Source organism: Geotrypetes seraphini, chromosome 6 (assembly GCF_902459505.1).
Source record: "Geotrypetes seraphini chromosome 6, aGeoSer1.1, whole genome shotgun sequence".
Lineage (NCBI taxonomy): Eukaryota > Metazoa > Chordata > Amphibia > Gymnophiona > Dermophiidae > Geotrypetes > Geotrypetes seraphini.
The window spans coordinates 251435143-251449206 of NC_047089.1; the positions used below are offsets into that span (position 1 = coordinate 251435143).

A 14064-nucleotide genomic window follows, 5' to 3' on the forward strand; every position below is an offset into this window, starting at 1 on the left:
GGCTCCGGACCCCTCACCTGGTTCAGGGGGTGGGTCTGGATCTCCCGCAGTGGACGGTGCTCCTTACGGATGCGAGTCTCCTCGGTTGGGGGGCTCAGTGTTTGGGTCACTCAGCTCAGGGCACCTGGTCCACGGAGGAGGCCTCCTGGTCGATCAACGTGTTGGAGACCAGAGCGGTCTGTCTGGCGCTGTTAGCTTTCCGCTCCCTTTTGTTGGGCAAGTCGGTCAGAGTCCTGTCGGACAATGCCACGGCGGTGGCTTATGTCAATCGTCAGGGGGGCACCAAGAGCACTCAGGTGGCGCAGGAGGCGGCTTGGCTCATGGTTTGGGCGGAGTCCCATCTTCTGGACCTCTCAGCCTCTCACATAGCCGGGGTAGAAAATGTTCAGGCGGACTTCCTCAGTCGTCACTTCCTGGATCCAGGAGAGTGGTGTCTCAGCGCCGTGGCGTTTCAGTTGATAGTGCAGGCTTGGGGGCAGCCCCTGATGGACCTGATGGCCACGAGTGGCAACGCCAAAGTGCCCCGCTTCTTCAGTCGTCGCAGGGACGGTCTGGCCGAGGGTCTGGATGCTCTGGTCCAACCGTGGCCAACGGAGGGGCTGTTGTATGTGTTCCCTCCTTGGCCATTAGGGGGCAGAGTACTTCTTCGCATTGTTCACCATCCGGGTCTGGTGGTTCTGGTGGCTCCGGATTGGCCTCGACGTCCATGGTATGCGGATTTGGTGAGGCATCTGGTGGCGGATCCTCTTCCTCTGCCTCTCTTGGACTTTCTTCTGACGCAGGGTCCCATTCCCATGTTCGACCCGTCTCCCTTCTGTCTTACGGCTTGGCTCTTGAAAGGGGTCACCTTAGTAAGAAGGGATATTCAGATAAGGTGATCTCTACACTGTTGGGGTCCCGGAGGCTTTCTACCTCTCGGACTTATGTGCGGGTTTGGCGTCTCTTTGAGGGGTGGTGCCGGGCGCGGGGAGTGGTCTCTTTTCACGCTTCCCTGCCTAACATTCTAGAGTTCTTGCAGGATGGCCTGGATAGAGGCCTGGCTTGGTCTTCTCTCCGGGTTCAACTTGCGGCCCTGTCGGCTTTTCGAGGGTTGGTGACAGATCAGCATTTGTCGGCCATTCCTGATGTGATTCGCTTTTTGCGGGCGGCCAAGTTGCTCAGGCCTCCCCTACGGCCCTCTGTTCCCTCTTGGGATCTCAATCTGGTTCTCTCTGTTTTGGTGCGCCCGCCTTTCGAGCCGTTGGATGGCTGTTCTTTTAAGGACCTTACTCTGAAGGCGGTCTTTTTGGTGGCCATTACTTCCGCTAGGCGTGTTTCTGAGCTACAGGCTTTCTCTTGTAGGGCTCCCTTCTTGGAATTTTCTAGGGAGCGGGTTGTCTTGCGGCCTGTTCCTTCCTTTCTGCCGAAAGTAGTTTCTCCTTTTCATGTCAATCAATCGGTGGTCCTCCCGGTCTTGGGTAGTCGGGAGGGCTCTGCTGAGCAACGGCAGCTGCGCAAGTTGAATGTCGGTCGGGTCCTCCGCTCTTATGTGCAGCGGACCTGGGAATTCCGGAAATCCGATCATCTCTTTGTCCTTCTGGCGGGTCCTCGTCGGGGGGCTGGCGCTTCTAAGGCTACTATTGCGCGCTGGATCAAGGAGACGATTGCTTCCGCTTATCTTCTGAGACAGAAGCCTGTTCCGGAGTTTCTCAAGGCTCATTCCACTCGGGGTCAGGCAGCTTCTTGGGCTGAGTCGTCGCTCTTGCCTCCAGTGGATATTTGTAAGGCTGCAGTTTGGTCCTCCTTGCATTCCTTTGTTAGACATTATCGGGTAGATGTTCAGGCGTGTCGGGACGCGGTGTTCGGTGAGCGTGTTCTGGTATCGGCCCTTCGGGGGTCCCGCCCATGAGAGGGACTGCTTTGGTACGTCCCATTTGTAAAGATTAACCTCTACTGGTCTGGAGAGTGCTAAAGAAGGAGAAATTAGGTTCTTACCTGCTAATTTACTTTCTTTTAGCTTCTCCAGACCAGTAGAGGTCCCCACCCTGTCTGTTGTTGTTGTTGTTATTGTTGGGGCTGTTTCGCGGGCAGTTTTTGTTTTTTGCTGCGGGTTCTAGTATTTTTCTAGGGCCAGGGAGAATTGAAGAACAGCGGCTGTGGCTCGGCTGGCTTAGCTGGCGAGCTGTGGGGACATTTTCCTTCGGGTATTTCTCCTCTGCATTTTCCAAAAGCACTTGGGTATGTTACTTGTTACTCATGTTCAGAGTATTGTTTTCTTTCTGTTTTCCAGTTCTTGGTTCTGCTTGGCTATTCGGCAGACTGAGGTAAATAGAGAAGGGAGTATATTATATACTGTCCCACAGTTTTGTTTTCAGTCTCCACCTGCTGGTCATGATTGGATATATACCCATTTGTAAAGATTAACCTCTACTGGTCTGGAGAAGCTAAAAGAAAGTAAATTAGCAGGTAAGAACCTAATTTCTCCTTCTCCCTCCGAATCCGAGGTTTCAGTATCCGCGGATTCAGTTATTCGTGATTTTTTGGCTATTTTTAAGCCGTCCAAGCCTCCCTGGATCCTTGTGGTGTTGCGGTGAAGCGGGGCAGGAGTGATCTTCCTATGCTCCTGCCCCGTGCAGAGCCGTCATCAGAATGGCTGCCGGGAGTTCCCGTTGCCATTCTGATGACGGCTCTGTACGGGGCAGGAGCACAGGAAGATCGCTTCTGCCCCGCTTCACATCTAGACCACCAGGTAAGGTTCCGGGGATGCAGGAGGGAGGAGGGGGTGGGTCAGAGCTGCCCGAGAAGTTATTCGCAATTTTTCACACTTCGCGATCTGGCTCTGCACCTAACCCCTGCGAATACTGAGGGAGAAGTGTACTGGAAAATGCCATAGCTCACAAAGCTAACGTGCTGAGCAACGGGTTTGGAGTTTAAATATTCTTTTTTTTTCAGATTTATTCCATGCTGTCTTTTGGAGATTGACACTGAAGTTAATTTTGGCACAGTTCCTGCAAGCAACAAAGTTATCTTTAAAGAGGTTCGTGTTTCTAATCATGGATCTTCTCCAGGTAGGCGTTGATTGTGCTATTATTACTACTACTAGTCTTTAAGCCCGTTACATTAATGGGTGCTAGAATAGATGTGTCTGTCTGTCCTTCTTTCTGTCTCTCCTTGGCCACTGTCTGTCTGTCTTTGTTTCTTTCTTTCTGTCTCTCTCTCCTTGGCTGCTCTGTCTATCTGTCTTTTTTTGCTGTCTGTCTGTCTCTTTGGCCGCTGTCTGCCTGTCTTTCTTTATTTCTGTCTCTCTCCTTGGCCGCTGTATGTCTGTTTGTCTTTTTATGCTGTCTTTCTCCTTGGCTGCTGTCTGTCTTTTTTTCTGCGTGTCTCTCTCTCCTTGTCCGCTGTCTTTTTTTTTTTCTTTCTATCTCTCTCCCTGGCCCCCTGCCCTTCTGTGTGTGTCTTTCACTCCCATCTACCTGTCTTTCAGTGTGTGTCTCTATTTCTGTCTGTCTGTCAATGTCCCTGTCCACTGCCTGTCTGTTTATTGTGTCCCTTCTCCCCTTACCTTTTTTATTACGCGTTGTGTTGTATACAGTGGAAAGGGTAACCGCTGCTGGAAACGGTAAACCGCCAAGCGCGCACTCATAGCAAACCGTCATGCGCGCATGCTCTGAATGCACATGCGCCGCACGCTTTTAACATTTCTATGCCGCAGGCCACGGAGCTACGGATCACGGAGGCAGAGATCACGAAGGTAGGAGTGCGCATGCGCGCTTAGGGTTTTATTATTAGCGATGAATGATTTCTATAGCGCTACCAGACAAATGCAGCGCTGTACAGTCACAAAGGAGACAGTCCCTGCTCGCAAGAGCTTACGTTCTAATCTAATAATAATCAGCTATTGCCATCAGCGTGGGAATTAGATTTTGAATGACAGATACAAGTGAACAGAGGAAGTTCTTGCATTTATGTCATGTCTTAATACCAGAAGAAAAAGCTGATGTTACCATTTACTGTCTCGCCCAATACTTGCCCTAATTTCAGTAAGCCAGGTAGGTACCCATAGAGGGACCTAAATTGATTTTGGACATTTGGGGAAAAATGTCCATTTTCAAACAAGAAAAATGTCTTATCTTTTTTTTCTAAAAATGTCTGTTTCACAGATGGTGTTTGTCCTTAGTGTGTCTATCTTTTTGAACCATTAAAAAAAACCCAAAGCACACCAAATCCAACCATTGAGACATAGGTGGGACCAGCATACTTAGCAAACTGGACACTCAGACAACCCAGCAGTGCAATGAACTTCACATAAAAGGTTCCAGGTTCACATCTCACCATAATTCTCTTACATTGTACGATGAGTCCTCCAAAACTCACCCACAACCTACTGTATGCAGTTGTACACCACTTTACAAGGGGCTGCTGAAAAGTTCTCAGCCCAGCCAATAAGAGAATGATGTGGAGCCATGAAGCTTACAAGTTATTCCACACTTTTCTTGACACTTTTTGTTTCAATGAAGCAAATGCATCTAGTAAATGGGCACAAGTAGAGGAAAATCAAGTTATTGTGACATCACCGATGAGGTTGGCTCTTGGGCATTGGTGAAATGAGGCATTATGATATCACAATACGAGGGGCCGCTGAAAAGTTCTCAGCCCAACCAGGAAGAGAATAATGTGGAGCCATGAAGCTTACAAGTTATTCCACACTTTTCTTGACACTTTTTGTTTCAATGAAGCAAATGCATCTAGTAAATGGGCACAAGTAGAGGAAAATCAAGTTATTGTGACATCACCGATGAGGTTGGCTCTTGGGCATTGGTGAAATGAGGCATTATGATAGCACAATACGAGGGGCCGCTGAAAAGTTCTCAGCCCAACCAGGAAGAGAATGATGTGGAGCCATGAAGCTTACAAGTTATTCCACACTTTTCTTGACATTTTTCGTTTCAATAATATGAAATGAAATGAAAAGTGTGGAACAACTTGTAAGTTTCATGGCTCTACATCAGGGCTGCCCAAGTCCGGTCCTCGAGATCTTCTGGCAGGTCAGGTTTTCAGGATATCCACAATGAAATGCATGAGAGAGATTTGCCTGCACTGCCTTCTTGGTGCGCAAATCTCTCTCATGCATGTTCATTGTGGGTTTCCTGAAAATCTGGTCTGCCAGTAGATCTCGAGGACCGGACTTGGGCAGCCCTGCTCTACATCATTCTCCTCTTGGTTGAGCTGAGAAATTTTCAGCAGCCCTCGTAATAGCTCTCGTACCTGCAGGTGTCACCTATATGTCAGTATAGTAGGTTTGTGTACTAGTTAGAATGGGATATGAACCTGGGTTATCTTCTCTGCAGTCCACTGCACTGACTACCAGGCTACTTCAAAGACCTGCTTGCTGCTCTAATAGGATTGGCCATAACATTTGAAGCTGTCTTACAGGCTGGTATGAAACATTTGATTCACATCTTTGGGAGAAGGAGGGGGTCAGTAACCACTGGGGGTGTGTGGGGAAGCCATGCCTCCAGCAATCATCTGCTCAGTTTGGGCACTTTTTTATTTTTTAGCACATATTCGTTATTAAAACAGGTCTAGCCTCAAACGTCCAAATTTTGCCCTGGACATCTGCAATGTTCCATTATTGAAAAAAAAAAAAAAAAAAAAAAAAAAAGTTAAAATCATAAGACCATCCTAATTGCACCCAAAAAATATCCCTGTGATATTTAGATGCAGATGCACTTCAGACAAACAGCATAGAAAACCATCTAAAAATGTGTTTTGAAAATGACAATTTGGGCATTTAAGTAATAAAACATCCAAATGCCACTTTGTCGTTTTTCTGTTTTGAAAATGAGTCCCTTAGGGCTCCTTTTATCAAGCTGCGGTAGGCGTTCAACCGCCTGCCATGCTAGTCAACGGAGGCGTTAGTTTTTTGGTGTGCTGCGGAGGTTAGCGCGTGGTGAAATGTCCGACACGCTAATCCCCGTAGTGCACCTTGATAAAAGGAGCCCTTAGTGTAATATATCAGCTAATTATGAAATGAGATATCTTTTCCATCAATTTTAAAAATTAGATCAAAGAAATTTTAATCTTTTTCTATTTCATTTCAAGGGGCCAAAATTTGAAATTCTTTGCTAGTTACCATAAGGCTATTGTGTAATTACAGTGTTTTTAGGAAACATGGAAACGTGATGGCAGATAAAGGCCAAATGGCCCATTCGCAGTAACCATTATCTCTTCCTCTCTCTGAGAGATCCCACATGCCTGTCCCAGGCTTCCTTGAATTCAGACACAGTCTCTGTTTCCACCGGGAGACTGTTCCACGCATCTACCACCCTTTCCGTAAAAAAGTATTTCCATAGATTACTCCTGAGCCTATCACCTCTTAACTTCATCCTCTGCCCTCTCATTCCAGAGCTTCCTTTCAAATGAGAGATTTGACTCATGTTCATTTACACCACATAGGTATTTAAACGTCTCTATCATATCTCCTTCTCCCGCCTTTCCTCCAAAGTATACAGATTGAGATCTTTAAGTCTGTCCCCATACGCCTTATGATGAAGACCACACACCATTTTAGTAGCCTTCCTCTGGACAGACTCCATCCTTTTTATATCTTTTTGAAGGTGGGGCCTCCAGAATTGTACATAATATTCTAAGTGAGGTCTCACCAAAGTCTTATATAGGGGCATCAATACTTCCTTTTATCCCAGGACAAGCAGGCAGCTATTCTTGACTGATGGGTGACGGCACCGACGGAGCCCCGGTACGGACACTTTTAGAGTGATTGCACTCTAAGAACTTGGAAAGTTCTGGATACCGCACCGCGCATGCGCGAGTGCCTTCCCGCCCGACCCCGGCACGCGGTCCCTCAGTTTTCTAGTTTCCGCGGAGCTAAGAAGACGCGTTCACTTCAACGGCCGTTGAAGAGATTTTTTCACGCTTTCCCGCTCGCGTAAACCCCCCTTTTTATAATATAGTTTTCTTTATTTCTTTATTTCTTTTCTTATTTTCTTAAAATAAAATAAAAATAATAATTTTTTCTCCTCTTTTTCGATTCGGCCCGGCGGGGCCTGTTGCCACGATCGAAGCCTCGGCTTTCGATTTGGCAGAGGCTGTTTTCCCGTTCATGCCCCCTCAGCCCGGTTTTAAAAAGTGCCAGCGGTGCGCTAGACCAATTTCGCTGACAGACCCCCATAACTGGTGTCTGCAGTGTCTTGGTCCTGACCATCGAGCATCTTCTTGCTCCCGCTGTGCAACTTTAAAAAAGAGGACCCTCAAAAACCGCCAAATCCAGCAGCGGATCCTTTTCGGTGCCGAGATGTCCGACTCCGCAACTCCGGCACCGACATCTGTTCCACAGTCGGCTCCGACTTCGTCGACACCGCGTGATTCGACGCCGGTATCGCATCCCACAGGTAAGCCGGCTAAGAAGCCTTCCCCGTTGGAGCGTCCTCCGGTCTCTACAGCAGTGAGCCCAATCCTGCCGACCTCGAGGCGCCCACAGAAGCGCTCCGCTCCGATCGAAGTTAGTCCCTCGACATCGGGCTCTTCTTCGGAGTGTCGAGCGGCACCCAAGGCACCGCAGAAGAAAAAAGCGGTGCCGGTGCCATCCTTGGACGAGCGCATCGCCGCCGTTCTGCAGGTTCAGCTTAAGGATCAACTTCAAAAGCTGTTTCCTGCTCTCTTGACCCCGAACCTTCCAGTTCCAGTTCGGTCGGAGCCTCCGGTACCGATAGAGGAACGCCCTCTCTTATCGGCATCCAATTTATCGGTACCGGCACTTACCACATCGTCATCGATGCCGGTTCTAGCTCCTGAACCTAGGTCTCAGCACCAGGCGGTACAGACCACGGTACCGATACATCAGGTTGCATCGCCTGGTACCGTCTCTATGAGATCGGGCAAATCTACACATAAATCCCGACACGTAGAGCCCTCCACACCTGAGTCTCGACACCACTCTCAGGTTAGAGACCCTGATTTGTGGGGAGATTCAGAAGAGCCCTTCCTATCTGAAGGAGAATGCTCTTCCGATGAGGAGGAACACCTGGTGGCAGACCCTCCTTCTAAACAGGATTCCACCTCTTTTACCTCCTTTTTGAAGGAGATGTGTGAATCCCTGTCAATTCCCTTGGAGGCTGAATCCAAGAAGTCCAAGGCATTCCTTGATGCTCTGGATTTTGACCAGCCTCCAAGGGAATTCCTTAAACTTCCTCTCCATGATATTTTACGAGAGACATTTTATAAAAACCTTGAAACTCCCCTGACTGTGCCAGGAGCTCCTCGTAAGCTGGACTCTCTATACAGGGTAATCCCCATTCCTGGGTTTGACAAGCCCCAGCTCCCACATGAATCTCTTTTGGTAGAGTCTACATTAAAGAAATCAACGGGGGCTAATGTGTATGCTTCAGTCCCTCCTGGCAGAGAAGGGAAATCTATGGACAAATTTGGCAAACGGCTTTATCAAAATGCCATGTTGGCCAATAGATCAGGAAACTATGCTTTTCATTTTTCTTTTTATGTAAAGCATTTGGTCCAGCAGTTGTCTTCATTTGAACAATTCCTTCCTGATCGTAGAAAACCTTCTTTTCATTCCTGTGCTTCCTCTCTCCTTCAGTTGAGGAAATTTCTTGTCAGGTCAATTTATGACACCTTCGAATTGACTTCTAGAGCCACGGCTATGTCAGTGGCTATGCGCAGGTTGGCATGGCTCAGGGTCTCAGAGCTAGAGGTGAACCACCAAGACCGTCTAGCAAATGCTCCTTGTCTGGGGGATGAGCTGTTTGGAGAATCCATGGATTCAACAACACAAAAACTGTCGGCTCATGAAACCAGATGGGATACTCTTTTAAAGAATAAAAAGAAGACTCCCCCTGCTAGACCGTTTCGCCAACAATCGGCATACCAACGCCGATTTGCTGCTCGGCCTTTACCTCAGCATTCCCAACAACCTAGGCGTCAGCGACAGCAGCAACAACGTCAACCACCTAGGCAAAATCAGCAACAACAGGTGAAACCTCCTCCACCTCAAAAGTCTACTCAACCCTTTTGACGTGTTTCTCCAGAACATAGCCATTTTGCCTCCATCAGTTCAACTTCCCCTACCCATTGGAGGCCGTCTCACTTATTATCTCAGCCGTTGGGAGAACATAACATCCGATCAATGGGTTCTCAACATCATCCGCCACGGCTACTCTCTCAACTTCCAAACACTTCCATCTCAAAGTCTACCAAGAGAGTCTGCTTTGAACACTCCCCAGGCTTCTCTCCTTATTCAAGAGGTTCAATCTCTTCTTCTTCTAAACGCTATCGAAGAGGTTCCTCTGGACCAGAAGGGGCAGGGGTTTTACTCCCGTTATTTTCTGGTTCCAAAGAAGACAGGAGATCTCAGACCCATCTTAGATCTTCGAGATCTCAACAAATGTCTGGTCAAGGAAAAATTCAAGATGCTCTCTCTGGCCACTCTTTACCCTCTTCTCAATCAAGACGACTGGCTATGTTCCCTCGACCTCAAAGAGGCATACACTCATATTCCAATCCATCTAGCCTCCAGGCAATACCTCCGCTTCATGATCAACAACTGTCATTATCAGTACAAAGTTCTCCCCTTCGGTCTTGCCTCATCTCCACGAGTATTCACCAAGTGTCTAATTGTGGTAGCTGCTTACCTACGCTCCCATCACCTTCAGGTGTTTCCTTACCTGGACGATTGGTTGATAAAGGCCGACTCATCTCAAACAGTTCTCCTGGCCACCAATCAAACCATCTTGTTCTTACAGCTTCTGGGGTTCGAGATCAATTTTCCCAAATCTCATCTACTCCCCACTCAACGACTTCAATTCATTGGAGCGGTGCTGGACACAGGCCTCATGAGAGCATTCCTACCGTCCAACCGTCTTCAAACTCTCCAATCTCTGTGTCAGCAGGTACTTCCACGACGTTCCATCTCTGCCAAACAAATGATGATACTCTTGGGTCACATGGCATCCACAGTCCATGTCACCCCCCTCGCACGTCTTCACCTGCGCATTCCTCAGTGGACCCTTGCTACCCAGTGGTCACAAGCGACGGATCCTTGCTCACGGCACATATCTGTGACATCATCTCTTCGTCAGTCTCTACAATGGTGGTTGATATCCTCCAATCTCTCCAGAGGTCTTCTATTCCATCTACCTCCTCATCAACTGATCATCACCATAGATGCCTCCCCTTATGCCTGGGGAGCTCATTTGAACGAATTCCAAACTCAAGGTCTTTGGACAGTGCAGGAAATGACACATCACATCAATTTCCTAGAACTCAGAGCGATGTTTTATGCCCTCAAGGCTTTCCAACATCTTCTCTATCCTCAGGTCCTTCTGTTGTGCACAGACAATCAAGTGGCCATGTACTACATCAACAAACAGGGTGGGACAGGCTCTCGCCTCTTGTGCCAGGAAGCCCAGAAGATTTGGACTTGGGCCACAGATCACCATCTCTTTCTGAAAGCGATTTACATTCAGGGAGAGCAGAATTACTTAGCGGACAAGCTGAGCAGAATTCTCCAACCTCACGAATGGACACTCGATCCCTTAACTCTTCAGTCCATCTTTGCTCAGTGGGGCACTCCTCAGATCGACCTTTTCGCAGCTCCTCAAAATTACCAGCTGCCTCTCTTCTGCTCCAGACTATACACTCCTCACCGTCTGGCAGCGGATGCATTTCTCCTCGATTGGTCCAATCTATTCCTGTATGCCTTTCCTCCGCTGCCTCTCATGTTACGAACATTGTTCAAGCTCAAGAGGGAAGGAGCCACCATGATTCTGATTGCCCCACGGTGGCCCAGACAGCATTGGTTCTCCCTTCTACTTCAACTCAGTTCCAGGGAACCTTTTCTGCTTCCACTGTTTCCTTCTCTGCTTACGCAACAACAGGAGACTCTTCTACATCCCAACCTCCAGTCTCTGCACCTGACAGCTTGGTATCTCTCGGGCTGACTTCACAGGATTCTCTTCTATCTCAGCCCGTTCGTTCTATTCTGGATGCTTCCAGGAAACCAGCCACTCTGCAATGTTACCATCAGAAGTGGACACGGTTTTCATCCTGGTGTCTTCTTCATCATCATGATCCCACGTCCCTTGCAGTGGAGACCCTTTTGGACTATCTACTTTCTTTGTCTAACTCTGGTCTCAAAACTACCTCCATCAGAGTCCATCTCAGTGCTATTGCTGCATTTCATGAGCCCATCCAGGGAAAACTCCTTTCAGCTCATCCCCTAGTCTCTAGATTCATGCGAGGCCTTTTTAATGTAAAACCACCTCTAAAAGCTCCTCCTGTGGTCTGGGATCTTAATGTGGTTCTCTCTGCTTTGATGAAGCCTCCTTTTGAACCCTTAGCTACTGCCGCTTTCAAGTTTCTCACTTGGAAGGTACTTTTCCTCATCGCTATCACCTCTGCCAGGAGGGTCAGTGAGCTCCATGCACTGGTTTCTGACCCACCTTTTACAGTCTTTCATCACGATAAGGTGGTTATGCGTACACATCCAAAGTTTCTCCCAAAGGTTGTCTCTGAATTCCATCTCAACCAATCTATTGTACTGCCTGTTTTCTTTCCAAGACCTCACACTCACTCTGGTGAACAGGCTCTTCATACTTTGGACTGTAAGAGGGCTTTAGCTTACTATTTAGACCGTACTAAACCCCACAGATCTTCGCCCCAACTTTTCTTATCTTTTGATCCTAATAAGTTGGGACGCCCTGTTTCTAAACGTACGCTATCTAATTGGCTCGCAGCGTGCATTTCATTCTGCTACTCTCAATCCGGACTGGCACTGGAAGGTTCTGTCACGGCCCATAGAGTTAGAGCTATGGCAGCATCTGTAGCTTTCCTCCGCTCCACGCCTATTGAGGAAATCTGCAAAGCTGCTACTTGGTCCTCAGTTCACACTTTTACATCACATTATTGTCTGGATACATTCTCCAGACGGGATGGTCACTTCGGCCAATCTGTTTTGCAAAATTTGTTTTCCTAATGGCCAACCTTCCCACCATCCCTCCTTTTGTTAGCTTGGAGGTCACCCATCAGTCAAGAATAGCTGCCTGCTTGTCCTGGGATAAAGCACAGTTACTTACCGTAACAGGTGTTATCCAGGGACAGCAGGCAGATATTCTTGCGTCCCACCCACCTCCCCGGGTTGGCTTCTTAGCTGGCTTATACTAACTGAGGGACCGCGCGCCGGGGTCGGGCGGGAAGGCACTCGCGCATGCGCGGTGCGGTATCCAGAACTTTCCAAGTTCTTAGAGTGCAATCACTCTAAAAGTGTCCGTACCGGGGCTCCGTCGGTGCCGTCACCCATCAGTCAAGAATATCTGCCTGCTGTCCCTGGATAACACCTGTTACGGTAAGTAACTGTGCTTTTCCTACTGGCCATACCTCTCCCTAGCATCTTTCTAGCTTTCATCGTCACTTTTTCAACCTGTTTGACCACTTTAAGATCATCACATACCATCACACCCAAGTCCCGCTCTTCCGTCATGCACATAAGTTTTTCACCCCCTTAACTGTACCGTTCTCTCTGGTTTTTGCAGCCCAAATGCATGACCTTGCATTTCTTAGCATTAAATTTTAGCTGCCAAATTTCAGACCATTCTTCAAGCTTTGCCAGGTCTTTCTTCATGTTATTCACACCTTCCGGCGTGTCTACTCTATTGCAGATTTTGGTATCATCCGCAAAGAGGCAAATCTTACCCGACAACCCTTCAGCATTATCATTTATAAAAATGGCTCAAGAACAGGCCCAAGAACAGAACCTTGAGGCACATCACTTGTAACAGTTCTTTCCTCGGAGCGATCTCCATTGATCACTATCCTCTGTTACCTTCCACTCAACCAGTTCTTGGTCTAACCCATCACTTTGGGACCCATCTTGAGGACACTCAGTTTATTTATTAGATGTCTGTGTGGAACACTGTCAAAGGCTTTACTAAAATCTAAATTCAAGAGGGCCTGGATTAGGCACATGGGATCTCTCAGAGAGAGAAAGAGATAATGGTTACTGCGGATGGGCAGTCTAGATGGGCCATTTCGCCTTTATCTGCCATCATGTTTCTATGTTTCTAACCTTTAAAATATGAACGTCTTTAGCAAACTCTCCAGACCGGTATAGGCATGGATCTTACAGATGGGTAATATCTCATCATGACCAGCAGGTAGAGACTGAGACAAAACTTTGGACTAGTACATAATAGGAGACTCTCCCATATAGCTTCAGTCTTCTCTCAGTCTTCAGCAGGTGTGAGTGAGTTGTACCCACCTCCCTTGGTTGGGGCTTTTTTGAAGCTTTTGCTTATTTGGGCATCCAGCTTAATTGGAACCAGCTTCTTCTGAGGACAAGAACCTTCTTTCATAGCTGCCAGGATTCTCCTTGTTTTAGGCAACACCTTCTATCATTTAGCTCAGCCTCCAAAGTGATAGGCTTTGGATTTAAGACTTACCATATTGGGTCATACTGATGGTCCATCTAGCCCAGTATCCTGCTTCCAACAGTGGCCAATCTTCATACTATGACTTATTCAGGCGCCTGGACCTGGCTATTATTACATGATGGCTTGTCCATCCTCTTGTCTTATTTCAATAGAATTCCCAGCCCTGGCTTTGTCAAAGAGTGATAGCTGGACTTTGGGACAGAAACCTGCTTTTATTTCATAACCATTGAGCTATTTGGCTGGCTTTGTCCCTCTTTTTTAAAAATTGTAGTCCCTGAGTTCTCTGCTGTATCTAACTTTTTTGCTAGTTTGGAATAAAGTCCAATATTTCTCAATCTATCAGTTTATTTTCTCAGGTCTAACTTGTAGTTCTGCATTTGAACAAATGTTATGTATAACTCTCATTTATGTATTTCTTTTTAGGGGCATTTAGAATAAACCTGAAAGAAAATTTGCCTTTTACTATTGAACCCAGCAGTGGAATAGTGGAGCCCCAAACGATTCAGTTAATTAAAGTGGAGATCTTAACTGACAGACCCAAGTTCTTTGAAGAAACATTAAGGTAAGTTTAAATTAGCTGGATCACATCTGCAAATTCTGAAGTACTCTTAAACATGAATGACTA

The 14064-nt window shown here is 47.3% G+C and overlaps 1 protein-coding gene across 2 annotated transcripts in view; it reads left to right on the forward strand.

The window, feature by feature from the left end:
• CFAP47 (cilia and flagella associated protein 47) overlaps positions 1–14064 on the forward strand; it is a 1062207-nt gene that overhangs the window by 49290 nt on the left and 998853 nt on the right. For both annotated transcript variants that reach the window (XM_033947561.1, XM_033947559.1), the window contains exons 3-4: positions 2932–3047; positions 13863–14001. In XM_033947561.1, coding sequence (XP_033803452.1) covers positions 2932–3047; positions 13863–14001 — 255 coding nt within the window. The remainder of the gene's footprint in view (positions 1–2931; positions 3048–13862; positions 14002–14064) is intronic.